This window comes from Helianthus annuus, chromosome 6, assembly GCF_002127325.2.
Source record: "Helianthus annuus cultivar XRQ/B chromosome 6, HanXRQr2.0-SUNRISE, whole genome shotgun sequence".
In the NCBI taxonomy this organism is placed as follows: Eukaryota; Viridiplantae; Streptophyta; class Magnoliopsida; order Asterales; family Asteraceae; genus Helianthus; species Helianthus annuus.
Genome location: NC_035438.2, coordinates 71,384,530 through 71,401,278, shown reverse-complemented (window position 1 = coordinate 71,401,278; position 16,749 = coordinate 71,384,530). Strand labels below are relative to the sequence as shown.

At 37.7% G+C, this 16,749-nt stretch overlaps 2 protein-coding genes and 1 long non-coding RNA gene across 4 annotated transcripts; all 3 read left to right on the top strand.

The window, feature by feature from the left end:
* On the top strand, positions 1-1,545 carry LOC110864053. The gene is made up of 3 exons (XR_002549578.2): positions 1-128; positions 592-645; positions 1,202-1,545. It is a non-coding gene; the product is annotated as an uncharacterized LOC110864053 (long non-coding RNA).
* Positions 1,546-2,295: 750 nt separating this feature from the next.
* Positions 2,296-6,917, top strand: LOC110944853. Its single transcript, XM_035974178.1, has 5 exons — positions 2,296-4,132; positions 4,499-4,697; positions 4,815-5,502; positions 6,261-6,747; positions 6,907-6,917. The coding sequence occupies exons 1-5, from the start codon at positions 2,296-2,298 to the stop codon at positions 6,915-6,917; spliced, it is 3,222 nt and encodes a 1,073-aa protein (XP_035830071.1).
* A 4,039-nt stretch (positions 6,918-10,956) lies between these two features.
* Positions 10,957-12,963, top strand: LOC118479920. Of its 2 annotated transcripts, XM_035974834.1 has the most exons (3): positions 10,957-11,092; positions 11,770-11,822; positions 11,922-12,958. In XM_035974834.1, the coding sequence occupies exons 1-3, from the start codon at positions 11,032-11,034 to the stop codon at positions 12,096-12,098; spliced, it is 291 nt and encodes a 96-aa protein (XP_035830727.1). In that variant the 5' UTR covers positions 10,957-11,031; the 3' UTR covers positions 12,099-12,958. The 2 variants fall into 2 exon arrangements, with proteins under 2 accessions (XP_035830727.1, XP_035830725.1); XM_035974832.1 differs by having other exon boundaries at positions 11,770-12,963.
* The last annotated feature ends 3,786 nt before the right edge of the window (positions 12,964-16,749 follow it).

Below are 16,749 nucleotides of genomic sequence, written 5' to 3'. Positions count from 1 at the left end.
GCCAGGGAAGGAAGAAAAGGGAGCCAAGAACCCTAACTACTAGATATCAAGAAATTGGAGCCTAAATCTCAAGGAAATTCGATGCATGAGCCCCCTTATACGAAAATCTAACCCTAACTAGTGAAGTGGTGAGTTTACTTTCTGATTTTCATGATTTGTAGAAGGAGGGGTTGAACCCAATCTCGAATTTTTGTGTCAAGCATGATAAATGTAAGTTAGAATTCCTTTTTAGAACAAGAATCATGCTTGATTTTAGGTTATATGAAAGGTGTGGTAAAAACCCACTTTGTAAAGACTATGTTACTAATAGGAAGTTCAAGATGATTATGATCATGCGTTAGTTGTTATGTGAATTTGTTTGTGATGTTTGAATGCTAGATAAACTGATTTAGGATGAAAATTCATGTGAAGTCAAATGAAGGTGATTCTTGTGTTGTGATGAACTAGTAGGAACATGCTTAATAAACTTGTACCTTGTACCGTAAATATAATGCCTACCAAGTGTTCGATGAAATGCCTAAAAGAAGAATGTATGTGGAAATAGTAGAATGAATTGATAAACTAAATGAAAGAATGAATGTTCTAATGTAGGCATAAAGGAAGAAGGTACAAGCACCAAGAAAACGGAAGGAACGCAAGATCGAGGTATGATTCATTGCATACAAATCCTTGTTATATTCTCTTTTTATATAATTGATGTAGAACTATTCTTGTATAACAAATGTGACAAGTAGCAAGTACGCGACAAATCCCTTGTGGATTTGGGTATGCTAACGAAAGTTGTGTTAAGTTATATATGTTGACCGATTGAAATTAAGTCGTGTCAAGTAAAGATGAACGCTATCCGTTTTAACGGGTAGCTTTGAATGCCATAATGAATGTGAAAGATAGAATCTGTTATGCGGATTGGACGAAGAGTAATGTGTATGCTTAACTCTCAACAAGAGTGTTTATGCCAACCCAATTAAAGGGGTCAAATATGTATGCTTAACTCTCAACAAGAGTGTTTATGCCAACCCAATTAAACGGGTCGAATGTGTATGCTTAACTCTCAATGAGAGTGTCTATGCCTAACCCAACTATTTGGGTAGTCGAATGCGTAAAAGTAAGAATGTTTTTGTAAGGATAAAGCTTAAACGAAAGAATTATGATTTTAACTAGGGTGATAACTAACCTTTTAAATTGTTGATTGTTAATGTAGGTAAAACTCCGCTATAGGCGATTCGGGGATATGGAGCGAGCACATGATCAAGCCTTAATATACCAAGCGCTTCCGCTAGTTTTTATACATGCTTTGGGTCCATGTTTTGTTACCTTGTTTAATCTTGTTAGAAGTCTTACACTTGAAAACTTGTTGTTTTGTTTGGGTAGTTTAAAGCTAGTAGGGTCGTAGGTGAATATTGTCAATTATGTCAAAACAGGGGGCATGTCCGTTTTACAAACGGGTCATGCCCAAATTTTGTAAAAAATTTTATTAAGTGTCAAAGTTGGTATTTCGATGTCCGAAAAATTATCCTTTTGTAAGTAATCTAACAATAACGAAAAGCGGACCTTACAAGTTGGTATCAGAGCCAAGGTTTGAGGGATTCGACAAGAGTATAAGTGCTCGAACTCAAACCAATGGCTCGTGCAAATGTGCTCGCTCCGGAATCGCCAAGGAGGTAAAACTTTTAACGTTCGTTTATTATGAACATGTATAATGCGCTACGGTTTAAGAAGTAAGATTTATTGTGTTAAGGAGTGTTAAGATGGGTTAAACAAGAAATCCCGGGACCCGGGAAGCTGAAAACGGACCCGGAAAACAGTCGGAACAGCCAAAAACCAAGCTGCAGCGTTTTGCAAAACGAAGGGCCGTCGCCGACGGGTACCCTCCCGTCGCCGACGCCACCCCATTGCCCGACGCCCTAACCGTCTGCCGACGGGGTAAATTGGCCGACGGCCATTTGCAAAGCCCGTCGCCGATGGGTTGGTGAGCCGTCGCCGACGGCTTGTCTGATCCAGCCCACGATTCTCTTTAATTTTTATATTTTTATTTAACGGGACTTCCCGGGAGCCGGATTCACAATTCTGTCGGGTCAAAATGGGGCAAAATAAGCATGTAAGGAATAAATAGATAATGATGATGGTATAAAACCATTAAACGTTGAACGAAATGTGTGTGAAGATATGAGACAAACGACGAATGTATGAAATAAAACTCAAAAATGTAAGAACGAGTATAAGTGACACGGATTGATGAATAATGATATGCTAAAGCCTATGATCCGTAATAAGTGTAAACATGATTTTGTGTAGATGGCTGATGCAAGAAATGTTAATGATGATAATGATGATAACAATGATGTGGCTAGACAAGAAGCATTCGAGAACAAAGTTACGGAAGTAGCGGAAGGGGTTATGCAAGCCAATCTTCCACGATTGGCTCAAGAAGTAGAAAGCCGAGTTCTGGGGGTTGTGGATGCTATGATGACCAGTAGGTTCGAAGAATTGAAAGAATTAACCGAAGGATCCAAGGGTAGAGGTAAGGAACGAAGGTGCACTTATAAGGATTTTATGGCATGCCATCCGATGACGTATGACGGTAAAATCGACCCAGTTGAATGTCAAAGATGGGTCTCGAATATAGAGGCGGTGTTTATACGGAGTCGGTGCGATAAGGAGGACCAAGTGATGTTCGCCACCGGTTTATTAACCCATCAGGCGAAAGATTGGTGGGATGCGCACAGCAAGGAAGTAGGCGAAGATAGACTGCAAGTTATGACTTGGCAAGAGTTCAAGGGGCCCTTCATGAGATATCATTGCCCTCAGTCGGCTATCGACAAGATTCAGGAGGATTTCTTACGCCTCCGGCAGAAAAACGAACCAGTTAATGAAATATCAAACACTTTTATGGATAAGATGAAGTTCTGTGGGGATTTGGTAACAACCGAAAGAATGAAGATAAATCGTTTCTATGGCGTGTTAAAGGCAGAAATTAGAGAGTTCATCACTCCCTCAAAATGTGAAACCCTCGAGGAGCTCATTAATTTAGCACGGGATAGAGAGATCGAGATTAAAAGGCAAGAAGAGCGAGGTGAAAAGAGACCGAGTGAAAAGGGTGCAAGTTTTAGTCCATCTAAAAACGGGAAGTTTCAGGATCAAGGAAGAAAGGGTAAGTCAAAAGGTGGAATTACACCATGCAAGACTTGTGGGAAGCTCCATACCGGAGAATGTTTGTTAGGCAAAAAGGGGTGCTTCAAATGCGGTAAGGAGGGGCATTCGTCTTATCAATGCCCGAACAACCCAAAGACTTGTTTCAACTGTTTTGAAAGGGGGCATATCAAGTCGGAATGCCCAAAGCTTCAGCAAGAGTCAAACAAAGAAGATAAGAAGCAAGAGGGTTCTAAGGCGAAGGGGAGAATGTTTCAAATCACATCGGAAGAAGCCAAATCCCAGCCGAATGTGGTTTCAGGTATCTTTCTAATAAACTCAATACCGGTTTATGTTTTGTTTGATACCGGGGCCACTATGTCGTTTATCTCTAGTGAAATCGTACAACATCCTTCCTTTAAGATTGAACGAATGTCAATGCCCTTAGAAGTAGAAATAGCAGATAGTAAAAATTATTTGTTGCACGAAATATGTAAGGATTGTAAATTAACCATCGAGGATGAGGAGTTTGCTATTGATCTCATACCTATGATCTTGGGGGAATTTAAAGTAATAGTGGGTATGGATTGGATGTCTCAAAACCACGCGGAGATAAATTGTGAAACCAAAACTATACTTCTCCAAACTCCAAGTGGAAGACGATTAAATGTACAAGGCGAAAGAAAGATGGAAGCGAAGTTATGTACTCTCGTTCAAGCTACCAAGTATGTGCTCAATGGGAGTAGAGCATATTTAGCTTACGTAGTAAATACTCAACAAGGCTCCCCGAAGCTTGAAGATGTTGAGATTGTGAACGAATTTCCGGATGTATTCCCGGAGGAATTGCCGGGACTCCCTCCCGAGCGAGAAGTAGAATTTAATATCGAATTGAATCCGGGTGCGAAACCGATCGCGAAGGCTCCCTATAGATTAGCTCCCACGGAAATGCGGGAATTAATGACACAATTACAAGACCTCCTAGACAAGGGCTTCATACGCCCAAGTGTGTCGCCTTGGGGAGCACCTGTCCTATTTGTTAAGAAGAAAGACGGGTCGATGCGCATGTGCATCGACTATAGGGAGTTAAATAAGCTGACCATAAAGAACCGCTACCCTTTACCTAGAATTGATGACCTTTTTGATCAGTTACAAGGGGCGAGTTGGTTCTCCAAGATAGACCTGCGATCGGGGTACCATCAAGTTAGGGTACGGGAAGAAGACATTCCAAAGACCGCATTTAGAACCCGTTATGGACATTATGAGTTTTTAGTTATGTCCTTCGGGTTAACAAATGCGCCGGCGGCATTTATGGACCTTATGAACCGTGTATGCCGACCCATGTTGGATAGGTCTGTGATCGTATTCATAGATGATATTCTGGTTTATTCACAAAGCAAAGACGAACATGCAGTACACTTGCGTGAAGTACTTGAAGTTCTCCGTAAGGATAAACTCTACGCAAAATTTTCAAAATGCGCCTTTTGGCTTAGGGAAGTGCAGTTTCTGGGGCACGTGATAAATTCGGAGGGTGTTTTAGTTGATCCTTCAAAGATCGATGCTGTAATGAAGTGGGTTTCTCCGAAAAACCCAACAGAGATAAGAAGTTTTCTGGGTCTTGCGGGATACTACAGAAGGTTCATACAAGATTTTTCCAAGATAGCCTTACCCTTAACAAAATTGACAAGAAAGAAAGAGAAGTTTGTGTGGGGAAAAGAACAGGAGGAGGCTTTTCGAATGTTAAAAGAGAAACTATCACGTCCCCCGGTCTTGACATTACCAGACGGAACTGAAGACCTGGTGGTCTATTCAGACGCTTCACACCAGGGATTAGGTTGCGTTCTAATGCAAAGAGGGAGAGTTATCGCTTATGCTTCACGACAATTGAAGCCACATGAGGTGAACTACCCAACCCACGACTTAGAATTGGCGGCGGTAGTGTTCGCATTAAAGATTTGGAGGCATTATCTATATGGGGCAAAATGTACCATTTACTCGGACCACAAAAGCCTTAAATACTTCTTTGAACAGAAAGATCTAAATATGAGGCAGCGGGGGTGGTTAGAACTTATCAAAGATTATGATTGTGATATCCTTTATCACCCGGGAAAGGCAAACGTGGTAGCCGATGCGTTAAGCCGTAAAGAGTATCCATCTCCCCTTCGAGTGAAATCCATGAAGATGACAGTTACGCCAAGATTACTCGAGACGATACGCGAATCCCAAATAAAGTCGCTCGGAGCAGAAGACCTGAAGAAAGAACGATTAAAAGGTGTGATCGATAATCTAGAAGAGAATTCGACTGGACTTAAGACGCGGTTCGGCCGAATTTGGATCCCACGATTCTGTGAAGTCAAGGCTGCTTTGCTCGACGAGGCACATAAGTCTCGATATTCGGTCCATCCCGGGGCTACAAAGATGTATCGGGACTTGAAAGCCAATTATTGGTGGCCGGGCATGAAGCGTGACATAGTTAAATATGTCGCGAAATGCTTAACATGCTCCCAAGTGAAAGCAGAACATCAAAAGCCGTATGGGAAATTGCAACCCTTGGAGATACCGGTATGGAAGTGGGAAGAACTAACGATGGATTTGATAACCAAGCTTCCTAAAACAAAGAAAGGGCACGATACAATATGGGTAATCGTAGAACGACTTACAAAAAGCGCTCACTTTTTACCCATCAAAGAAGCTTACTCTTCTGAGAAGATGGCAGAAATTTATATGAACGAGATCATATCCCGTCACGGAGTGCTCGTGTCGATTGTCTCGGATCGGGACACAAGATTTACTTCTCGTTACTGGCAAAAGTTTCACGAGAGTGTGGGTACGAAATTGCACATAAGTATCGCCTACCACCCTCAAACTGACGGCCAGTCAGAAAGAACCATTCAAACACTTGTTGATATGCTGAGGGCGTGTGCCTTAGATTTTGGGGGAAGTTGGGACGACCAATTACCACTGGTCGAATTTTCTTATAATAACAGTTACCATAGTGGTATTCAAATGGCACCTTACGAGCTACTATACGGGAGAAAATGTAGGACTCCCGTATGTTGGGGTGAAGTAGGACAAAGAGAGCTTGCACCAAGTGATTTAATAGCGGTAACGAATGAAAAGATTGAAAGGGTTAGAACAAAGTTGAAAGCAGCTCAAGCTCGGCAAAAAGCTTATGCAGACAAGAGAAGGGTCCTATTGAATTCCAAGTCGGAGATTTTGTCTTGCTAAAAGTGTCCCCATGGAAGGGTATAATCCGTTTTCGCAAACGGGGAAAGTTAGGTCCTCGTTACATCGGGCCGTTTAAAATCTTAGCTCGGGTTGGATGGGTTGCATATCGACTAGAATTACCGCCTGCTCTAGACGGGATTCACAATACCTTCCACGTGTCGCAATTAAGGAAGTGTCTTGCAGATGAGACAGCACTAGTACCTCTCGATGATATCGAGTTGGACGAAGGGTTAAATTATGTCGAAAAACCCATAGCCATTAAGGACTTCAAGGTGAAGAATCTCCGCAACAAAGCTGTTAAACAAGTGTTGGTTCAATGGCGACACCGAAAAGGTTCAGATCTTACATGGGAAGCAGAAGATGAAATGAGGAAACACTATCCTTTTCTTTTCGGTATGTCAATATTTAAATTGTTATATATTCAGGTTTCGGGGACGAAACCTCTTTTAAGGGGGGTGGACTTGTAACACCCCAAAAATGGTAAATGATAAATAAAGAAATTAACTTGGTTAATGGAAAATTTTGACTTAATGATAACTGGTTAAATAAAAGGCTTAAGTTAAATACTCCCTCAAGTGGGAGGACTAAATGTGTAACTAGTGAAATAAGGGGGCTAAATAAGGGAAAAATCAAACAAAAACACAAACACAGTGGGTGTGTTCGTGCGAGCCAGGGAAGGAAAGGGAGCCAAGAACCCTAACTACTAGATATCAAGAAATTGGAGCCTAAATCTCAAGGAAATTCGATGCATGAGCCCCCTTATACGAAAATCTAACCCTAACTAGTGAAGTGGTGAGTTTAATTTCTGATTTTCATTATTTGTAGAAGGAGGGGTTGAACCCAATCTCGAATTTTTGTGTCAAGCATGATAAATGTAAGTTAGAATTCCTTTTTAGAACAAGAATCATGCTTGATTTTAGGTTATATGAAAGGTGTGGTAAAAACCCACTTTGTAAAGACTATGTTACTAATAGGAAATTCAAGATGATTATGACCATGCGTTAGTTGTTATGTGAATTTGTTTGTGATGTTTGAATGCTAGATAAACTGATTTAGGATGAAAATTCATGTGAAGTCAAATGAAGGTGATTCTTGTGTTGTGATGAACTAGTAGGAACATGCTTAATAAACTTGTACCTTGTACCGTAAATATAATGCCTACCAAGTGTTTGATGAAATGCCTAAAAGAAGAATGTATGTGGAAATAGTAGAATGAATTGATAAACTAAATGAAAGAATGAATGTTCTAATGTAGGCATAAAGGAAGAAGGTACAAGCACCAAGAAAACGGAAGGAACGCAAGATCGAGGTATGATTCATTGCATACAAATCCTTGTTATATTCTCTTTTTATATAATTGATGTAGAACTATTCTTGTATAACAAATGTGACAAGTAGCAAGTACGCGACAAATCCCTTGTGGATTTGGGTATGCTAACGAAAGTTGTGTTAAGTTATATATGTTGACCGATTGAAATTAAGTCGTGTCAAGTAAAGATGAACGCTATCCGTTTTAACGGGCAGCTTTGAATGCCATAATGAATGTGAAAGATAGAATCCGTTATGCGGATTGGACGAAGAGTAATGTGTATGCTTAACTCTCAACGAGAGTGTTTATGCCAACCCAATTAAAGGGGTCAAGTATGTATGCTTAACTCTCAACGAGAGTGTTTATGCCAACCCAATTAAACGGGTCGAATGTGTATGCTTAACTCTCAATGAGAGTGTCTATGCCTAACCCAACTATTTGAGTAGTCGAATGCGTAAAAGTAAGAATGTTTTTGTAAGGATAAAGCTTAAACGAAAGAATTATGATTTTAACTAGGGTGATAACTAACCTTTTAAATTGTTGATTGTTAATGTAGGTAAAACTGCGCTATAGGCGATTCGGGGATATGGAGCGAGCACATGATCAAGCCTTAATATACCAAGCGCTTCCGCTAATTTTTATACATGCTTTGGGTCCATGTTTTGTTACCTTGTTTAATCTTGTTAGAAGTCTTACACTTGAAAACTTGTTGTTTTGTTTTGGTAGTTTAAAGCTAGTAGGGTCGTAGGTGAATATTGTCAATTATGTCAAAACAGGGGGCATGTCCGTTTTACAAACGGGTCATGCCCAAATTTTGTAAAAAATTTTATTAAGTGTCAAATTTGGTATTTCGATGTCCGAAAAATTATCCTTTTGTAAGTAATCTAACAATAACGAAAAGCGGACCTTACAAGGGTCTAGAGTGTGATCAACGTCATATGAAAACGCAAAAGGTTCCAATACAGTTTAGTCTAAGAAACGACCCGTGTTTGCACACGGGTCTTACCGCTAGTATGTTATAATAAGGCTTTTTAGGAAGGGGAAATATGTAATAAAGCTTCTTTAGGAAGGGGAAATATAATTAAATTTAGGGATTGTGGAAATATGTAATAAGGTTTCTTAGAAGGGAGAAATATGTAAAACTCCCAATTTGAATTTGGTTATGTGAATTTATACAAAAAGGGTGAAAAAAGCTTTTTTCTTAAATTCTGCAAAATTCTTAAAATAAATATGTTAATAAATTCATTACAAAATCATTCTCTAAGGTATCAAAATCCATATCCAAAACGCTAGCAAGATCTGTAGCAAAGATATAAACACCTACGAAAAACGAAAGTTATAAATTAGTAGCAAAAATGATAGCTAAAAATCTCTAGCAAAATTTGTAGCGAACATTTCCCTTGCAAAAAAAAACCATGGGTAAAGATCCGTTAGCGAACATTTCCATAGCAAAAAAAGGTAGGTAAAGATCCATAGCAAACATTTTCTTGTAGCAAAATCCATAGCTAACATATTTCGTAACAAAATTTGTAGCTAAAACAGTGATGATTTTTTTTGTACATAAATTCGTTGCAAAATATGAATTCGTAGTAAAATAGATTAGCGATGGGACTTGTAGCTACGAATCGAATCCGTAGGAAATTCTTGGTAAAATGGGTATTTGCTACGGTTTTAGTATGAATTTGAGCAAAGCAAATACTTGTTTTTGTAGGAGTGATTTTGTCCGTTTATGTTTGGTATCATCATCACAAAGATATGATTGACAAAGAAATGGCAGTATTCAGTTTATATCTCCAAACGATTCCAACTACCCTCTTTGCATACAAATAAATGTCACCTAACCCGGGATAACGACCTCTGGTCGGAACATATTTATCTACATGACCATGTTTTCCATTCATTTAACCAAGACGATAAATAGGTATACATAAATACTTATGAACAAGTATACCTTAAGAAAAGTTCCAACATGTTTATGACACGTCTAATGTTTCCATGGAAAATCATGCGACCTTAAGACCATTCATAACACGTCGGTCACAAAAGTTCATGGCCGACGTGTCTACGAGTTGATAGATGGAAGTAGGCGGAGAGCGTGGTTTTTCTGGAAAAAGTCAGTTATCACAGACCGTCTATGGAACTACAAGGACGCAAAAGATAGATGGTGACGTGAAAGAGAGGAAGTCTGTAAATCTATCGTGAATACTCTAAACACAATGAGCCAGGCCCCTACCAATTGTATTTCAAATTCATAAAAACTAGATTACCCTAAACAAGGACCACTCATCATTCAAATAGAGGTATGTCCCATGAGAATTGATTATTCATATTAAATGTGGTCGGGTAATGTGGAGATGAGTTTCATAAAGAAAATGGTGATAAATATAAAATAGACAATCAAAGGAGCTAAGGTTGGCACATCAAACCGGACAAATATAAGCATGCCCAATATTTAATACGATTGATGGTGTAGACAGGACTGTACCCTTGAAAATTTTGGGTAGTATATATTTTATCTCTCATCATCCATAGTTTTCATATAGTAATAACACAGTTTTACATATTTTTTTAGTGTTATCATACAAACATTATAAAACTATAGTACGTGGAAAGACGAGTTATATCATTACCAAATGAGAAAACCATGTACGATCTCATTTATTGAGTTTGATATAATTCTGAACTCACGTAAGAGCAAAATCAAATCTTCATTCATGTGTATGTGACTTTATGGCTATGTACTTAATTTTACTCGCGTATCAGACATTATAAATCTCATTAATTCATACGTAAATACATATGTTATGTGTCCCATCCCAGAGTCGTGCATCACATTTTGACTCGCGTATCATGAGAAACCTTGTATGGTTGTAACAAATTCTGAACAATATTACAGTGTTTGTGATGATAAGAAAGTGAAAACACGATAAGTTGAACGAGCAATAATGATATTTAAATTGAACGGGCAAGCGTAGATAGGTAACTCTCGTTCAACATTCTTATAAAATGACTATCTTCTTGACCTTCTCTTTAGCTAGTCCCTTCACGGATATCAAATTAGGTTTACTCTTGGTCCGTTGACAGAAATAATAAAAAAATATCAAACATGTAATGAAGACCATAGATAAAATTGTTGAAAGTTAAATTATTAAAAAATCATCAATATAACATTCAATAGTTAACTATATTATTTACTTTTTTTATATATGTACGCAGATAGATATAATTGTTGAAGTTGCAACCACTAGCTTTGTGTATATATAACTCGGGAGAGTGCCCAACATTTTGGCCATCCACAATTATTTTCCATCAGAAAGAGAGAAAGAGGGAGCTTGTTCCTACTCATTAGCACTTAAAAAAAAAACTCAATGAAGCTCTTTTTTGCATTGACTCTACTAATTCTCTCCACTCTTCTTTATGAAGTTCAAGGTAGGTTTTAACACATATAGTAACACAAACACTATATATAAATATACACATACACATATGCATATATACACGGGGCACTTTTTCTTTGATTATATATATCCTCTTCTTTGTTTTATCAATGAAAACGGGTCTAATTCAAAAAATGCTTTATTTTAATCTCTTCACTTCTGGAGTTTTTTTTCCCAAAAATATACAAATGTGTAAATATACATATAAATGTACCATTCAGAAAAAAAAAAAAAAAAAACTATTAGTATCCATATTTTTTTTAAATCAGTCTTAAACATATTAAAATCTAAAGCGGTTTCCATAATTCTCAATATGTTATTGGCTTTGAAGTTGATGTCCCTATATATGTATATGGTGTTAGGATCAAATATTGGCAACAATTAACTAGAGTAGTTATTATTACACAATAGCTTTTTAATTAGTAGAGTAATAATAACTACGTTAGTTCGTTTTGTTATAGTGTAATAACTAATACAATACAACAAAATAAACTAAAGTAATTATTATTATTATTCTATTTCAAAACTAATAATTACTCTATTTTAAGCATAATTACTAAGGTATTTGTATTATTTGTACGTTAATTATATTAGATACCACCCCATATATTATGAAAGTGTGTTTCTATAGAAAATTAATGGTTGATTTTCTTATTTATTTCTTTGCAGGAATAAATAGAAAAGTTTCGGAAAAACCCACATCTTCCACCATCACTTCCACGGTTGGTACTAATTTCCCAGGTTTTGAAAAAAAAGGAAAAAAGAAACATTTAACAGAAGCTCTTGGTTACAGTAACATAAAACCATATTTTGACTTGCAGAACAACAAGAATGAAGGAAAGAAAAGCAACCCACAATTGAAGATCAAATCTACTAGAGAAAGTTTTTCCATTAGGTCATCACCTTCAAATGTTGTGAAACCACCTTACCAAGATGTTGTAGATGTAGTTGAGTTAGATTATTCTCCACCCAAGATAAACACTCCTATACACAACTAAAATGAGAAAGTGCAGGAACCATGTAATATATTTGTATATATTTCTTAGAATATATTTAAGTTCCCGCCTTTGTTTCTCTCTTCACTACTTCTAGTTATCTTGTATGTAGTATGTCTGTACACTTTGAATATATTTAAATAACCGCCTTTGTTTCTCTCTTCACTACTTCTGGTTATCTTGTATGTAGTATGTCCATACACGATTTTGGTAGAACGAAGATGGCTTTTGAAGGTATATGTATTGAAAGATGAAGCTAGATAAATATTCGTCAGGAAAAGATGACAAAAGCTTTCATATTCATAAAGTTAAATGATTATGTATATAGCGGTTCTATTGTAAGTGTTTAGTACTGTTATGAGTGAATATTTCGACTAATATTCTAGATCATGACTGACTATTGGGGATATTCAACAGGTCAGATTCCTGAACCTGTTCCTTATTTTTACACTAATCTATTTTTGCATGTGTTGTTTACGTCTCGCAGGCTAAACGACAAAAGACCACGTGCAAGCATGATTTTCGCTTACTTAGTTGAAGGAAATGATTGTTGAAGTCGACGACCAGGACTCCAATGTTCAAAGAAGTATATACCAGAGCATCCCCGGAATATCGTACATCTAGTTAGGATTTTATCTTATAAATAATGGGGCCAAGTGATCGATTAGACTCTTATGAACACCACTTACACACACACTCGCAAGCTTATTCACTCTTTTTTGCAGATTACACTCTTGAATTTACACTACCACTCACACTATAGCAAATATTGTATCATTGTTCACATCGATTCTCGAGTTGTACTTTGTTTCTTGTTGCAATAATATTGATTGAGGTAGACGGCTTTTATAGTCATCTCCCGAGGTTTTGTGTCCGCGATCTGCATCGATCAAGGGCTTTTCTCGTAATTCCTTGTGTTTGTACTTATTAAATCATTCCATTTCATTCCAATATTCCGATTGACATCATTATATCCTGAGCCATATTCTGGTGTTCTGAGCAATACTTTTGGCAATTTACACAACATTGTTGTTACAAACACTTAGCATCTTTGTCCAATGAATTAATTACAAATTTTATAACACTTCCGTTAATCAATTAAAGTCTAGCACGCTACCACATATTACAAATTTGAACACTAAATTGCTTAGGTAATTTTTGACCAAAACAATTTGGTGCCCACCATGGGGCAAACGGTGCTATTTTTTTACTAAATTCTTGCTAAAATTTTTGCACAATCAATTTCTATCGGAACTCTTCTCAAAAGTGGCTTCCCAATCAAAATCGACTTCATCTGCTATACCTTCATCGACTTTTGGTCCAAGTGTATCTCTTCCTCTACCTTCATTATCCCAAACCTTTCAGAGAAGGAATGACGGCCAAACCAACAAAAACGTCTCTATTGACCAAGTTGGTTCAATTTCTAGAATATCTGCTGAAACCCTTGTGATGGTCTCCAACGATGAAATCCTTTCATTGTTCACAACAGTGAGAGAGTAGATGAAATAGCAATAGGATAACAACTAGATGCTGATTAAGGAAATCCAGACACTAGACTAATTCCAAGAAGCCGAATAAAGATATTTTCACTCCTTTACAACCAAGGGCTCTGAACTTTGGCTTCGTGGGATTCAATAGTCAGGATCCTGAATTCTGTAGGTCTGCAGTTAGATCCTAATATGGTTAATGTGTACGAGGATCCTGAATGTATTTGTTACCAATTGATTGCTTCTATCTTGAAAGGATATTTTGCAGGAATATTCTTAGGTTAACGGTTATGGTTAACTTGCACCGGAATTGTCTCAAAGATAGTTCAAAAAAACGTGTGGAGGAGACTTGATGTGATCATTTTAGGAACACTTGATGTGATCATTTTAGGATCCGGATTTGTCGGAAGTATAGTTAGGATTTATTTCTGAGCTTGTACAATAAATTGACTTGATCATTTTTGGAACACTTGTACATTCTCGAATACACTGAAAACACTCACTCGCAATCACTGCAATTGTTATTGTAACACTTAGATCGATCCTTCAAGCTCTACTTTTGTAATTTTCTTTCCATTAATATTAGTGAAGCTGTGTAGTTTCCAACTCCCATGGTTTTGTGTTGGAGATCATCTTCAACAAGAGGATCATGGGCTTTTTCCCCATGTCAAATCATTCTTGTTCATTTTATTTATTTACATAACGTTTACAAATTGCTCACAAACTGTTCTTATAATGCGGTGGATGATGAGGATCCCGAGGAGGAATATCCTAAGTTATCTGATTGTTGCTTTTTCGTTGATGTTTCGGATTGATGTATGCTATGCAAAATTTAGGTGATAAAGCCCGATGGCCTAGGAAGAACCACAAGAATCATGGCTGGAAAGACAAGTCCAAATGGTGTGCTTATCATGAAGACTTTGGACACATGATAGAAAATTGTTATACCGTCAAAAAGGAGATAAGTTACCTCTTTAGTAAGGGATACTTAAAGAACTACTGGATCGGAAGAAAGAGAGAAGTCAAGATCCTGAGAAACATGCTAAGCGGGCAAAATCCCCACCACCAGATGCTAAGGTAATCAACTTTATCTCTGGGGGGATCTGACAAATGTGGTACTTCATACTCTACAGACAAAAGACATGACAAAGAAGCCAAAGTTGAGCAGAGAGACAAACCTACAAGGACATCAACATTGACAGAGCAGAAGACTATATCCTTTGATGAAGATAACAGGGATGCTGTTCAGGATCCCCACCATGATGGACTAGTAATTACTTTATATGTTGCTAACCATTTTCTGTGCAAGATCCTAGTTGATGGTGGAAGTTCAGTGAATATTACTCAATTAGTTAAAAATGATGAATATTCCTGAATCGGAGATTATTGCCAAGTTAGGAGTGCTAGTAGGATTTAGTGGTGAAGTCAAGAATACAGTGGGATAAATAAAGCTGCCTGTATACATAGAGGGAGCTAACTCTATCCCAAAATTCTGTATTATAAATTCTTTATCATGTTATAAGATCCTTTTAGGATGGTCTTGAATTCACGACATAAAGGTTGCACCTTCTACCTACCATCAATGTGTTAAACTTCCTACTCCTTGGGGAGTTACGAAGATAGAAAGTGACCAACAAGAAACCAAAGAATGCTACACATCATCAATGAAAAGGCTCCACTAAGACAAGGAAGGCATAACAATTACAGAGAGGAGCATGAGATGTCCTAGAAGCTAAGGAACATGATATCAAAGAGATATCCTTGGATCCTCAGGATCTTGCCATCAAAGTGCTCATGGGAACGAAGATCCCTAAGTGTGTTGAGCAGGAACTTGTCAACTTCTTAAAGGAGAGAATCTCGACATTTGCTTGGAAACATGAGATATGATAGGTATACCAAAAGATATTATTAATCACAATCTGGTTGTGGATAACAATGTTATGTCGCATCAAAAAAGGAGGAAATTCTCTCCTAAAAGGAACCTGATAATCCAAGAGGAAGTTGAGAGGCTGCTAACAACAAAGATGATAAGGGAGGTCAACTTCCATAGATGGCTGGCTAATGTGGTCATGGTTTAAAAGAAGAATGGAAAGTGGAGAGTGTGTGTGGATTTTACGGATCTAAACAAATCCTGTCCTAAGGATCCTTTTCCACTACCCCGCATCAATTCAATGTAGATGTTACAGCAGGGCACGGGATGCTGACCTTTATAGATGCTTCCTCAGGATTCCAACAAATCCAAATGGAACCTTCTGATCAGGAATACATCGCCTTCATGACCCCTACAAGTATCTATTGTTACACTGTTGTACCTTTTGGTTTAAAAAATGCAGGTGTACATAATAAAGGCTAGTCAAGATGATGTTCAAAGACAAATTGGGGGAAACAATAGAGGTCTATATAGATGATATGGTAGTGAAGTCGAAAAAAGTTGAGGATCATCTTATGGATCTTGAAGAAGCCTTCGACATTCTGGACCAGTATAATATGAAGTTGAATTCTTCGAAGTGTCATTTCGGAGTTGAAGCAGGAATGTTCTTGGGATATATGGTCACGAAGAGAGGAATTGAAGCAAGTCAAGGATGTTTAGAGATTGACAGGAAGAGTAACGACTTTAAACAGGTTCATATCAAGATCATCAGAGAGATGCAAAGAATTCTACAAGATCCTAAGAAAGAACAAGAAATTTGAATGGAATGACAAACATGAAGAAGCGTTCCAAGAATTGAAGAGCTACTTGTCTACAGCTCCTTTGCTAATGAAACTGGAAAAGGAGGAACCTCTAACTCTTTACTTGGCAGTATCACGGCATGCTGTCAGTGCGGTCCTGGTCAAGGATCATGAAGATTAGCAGCATCCTGTGTATTAAGTAAGTAAGAGTTTACTGGATGCTGCAACCAGGTATTCCCATCTCGAAAAACTTATTATAGCATTAATTATGGCTTAAACAAAATTAAGACATTACTTTGAAACACATAGGATTCATGTTAAAACTAACTATCCAATTAAGTTTGTCCTTAGAAATTATTCCTAGATCCGCCACTGAATTCAGGAAGAAACCCAATAAAATATGGGAAAAAAACTTCTTGTGGGAATCGAACCCAGGACCTATGGGTCTTAAAACGTTATCCCACCTCTAAGATGACACTTGGCTTTAAAGCCCTCGG

Excerpts from the sequence above, each read along its gene's own strand:
- LOC110944853 (XM_035974178.1), top strand. The coding sequence starts at position 2,296 with ATGGCTGATGCAAGAAATGTTAATGATGATAATGATGATAACAATGAT. Across the intron at positions 4,133-4,498 it reads CAAGGGCTTCATACGCCCAA|ATGATATTCTGGTTTATTCA; the intron begins GTGTGTCGCCTT and ends TCGTATTCATAG. Across the intron at positions 4,698-4,814 it reads AAGATCGATGCTGTAATGAA|AAAGAAAGAGAAGTTTGTGT; the intron begins GTGGGTTTCTCC and ends AAAATTGACAAG.
- LOC118479920 (XM_035974832.1), top strand. The coding sequence starts at position 11,032 with ATGAAGCTCTTTTTTGCATTGACTCTACTAATTCTCTCCACTCTTCTT. Across the intron at positions 11,093-11,769 it reads TCTTCTTTATGAAGTTCAAG|GAATAAATAGAAAAGTTTCG; the intron begins GTAGGTTTTAAC and ends ATTTCTTTGCAG.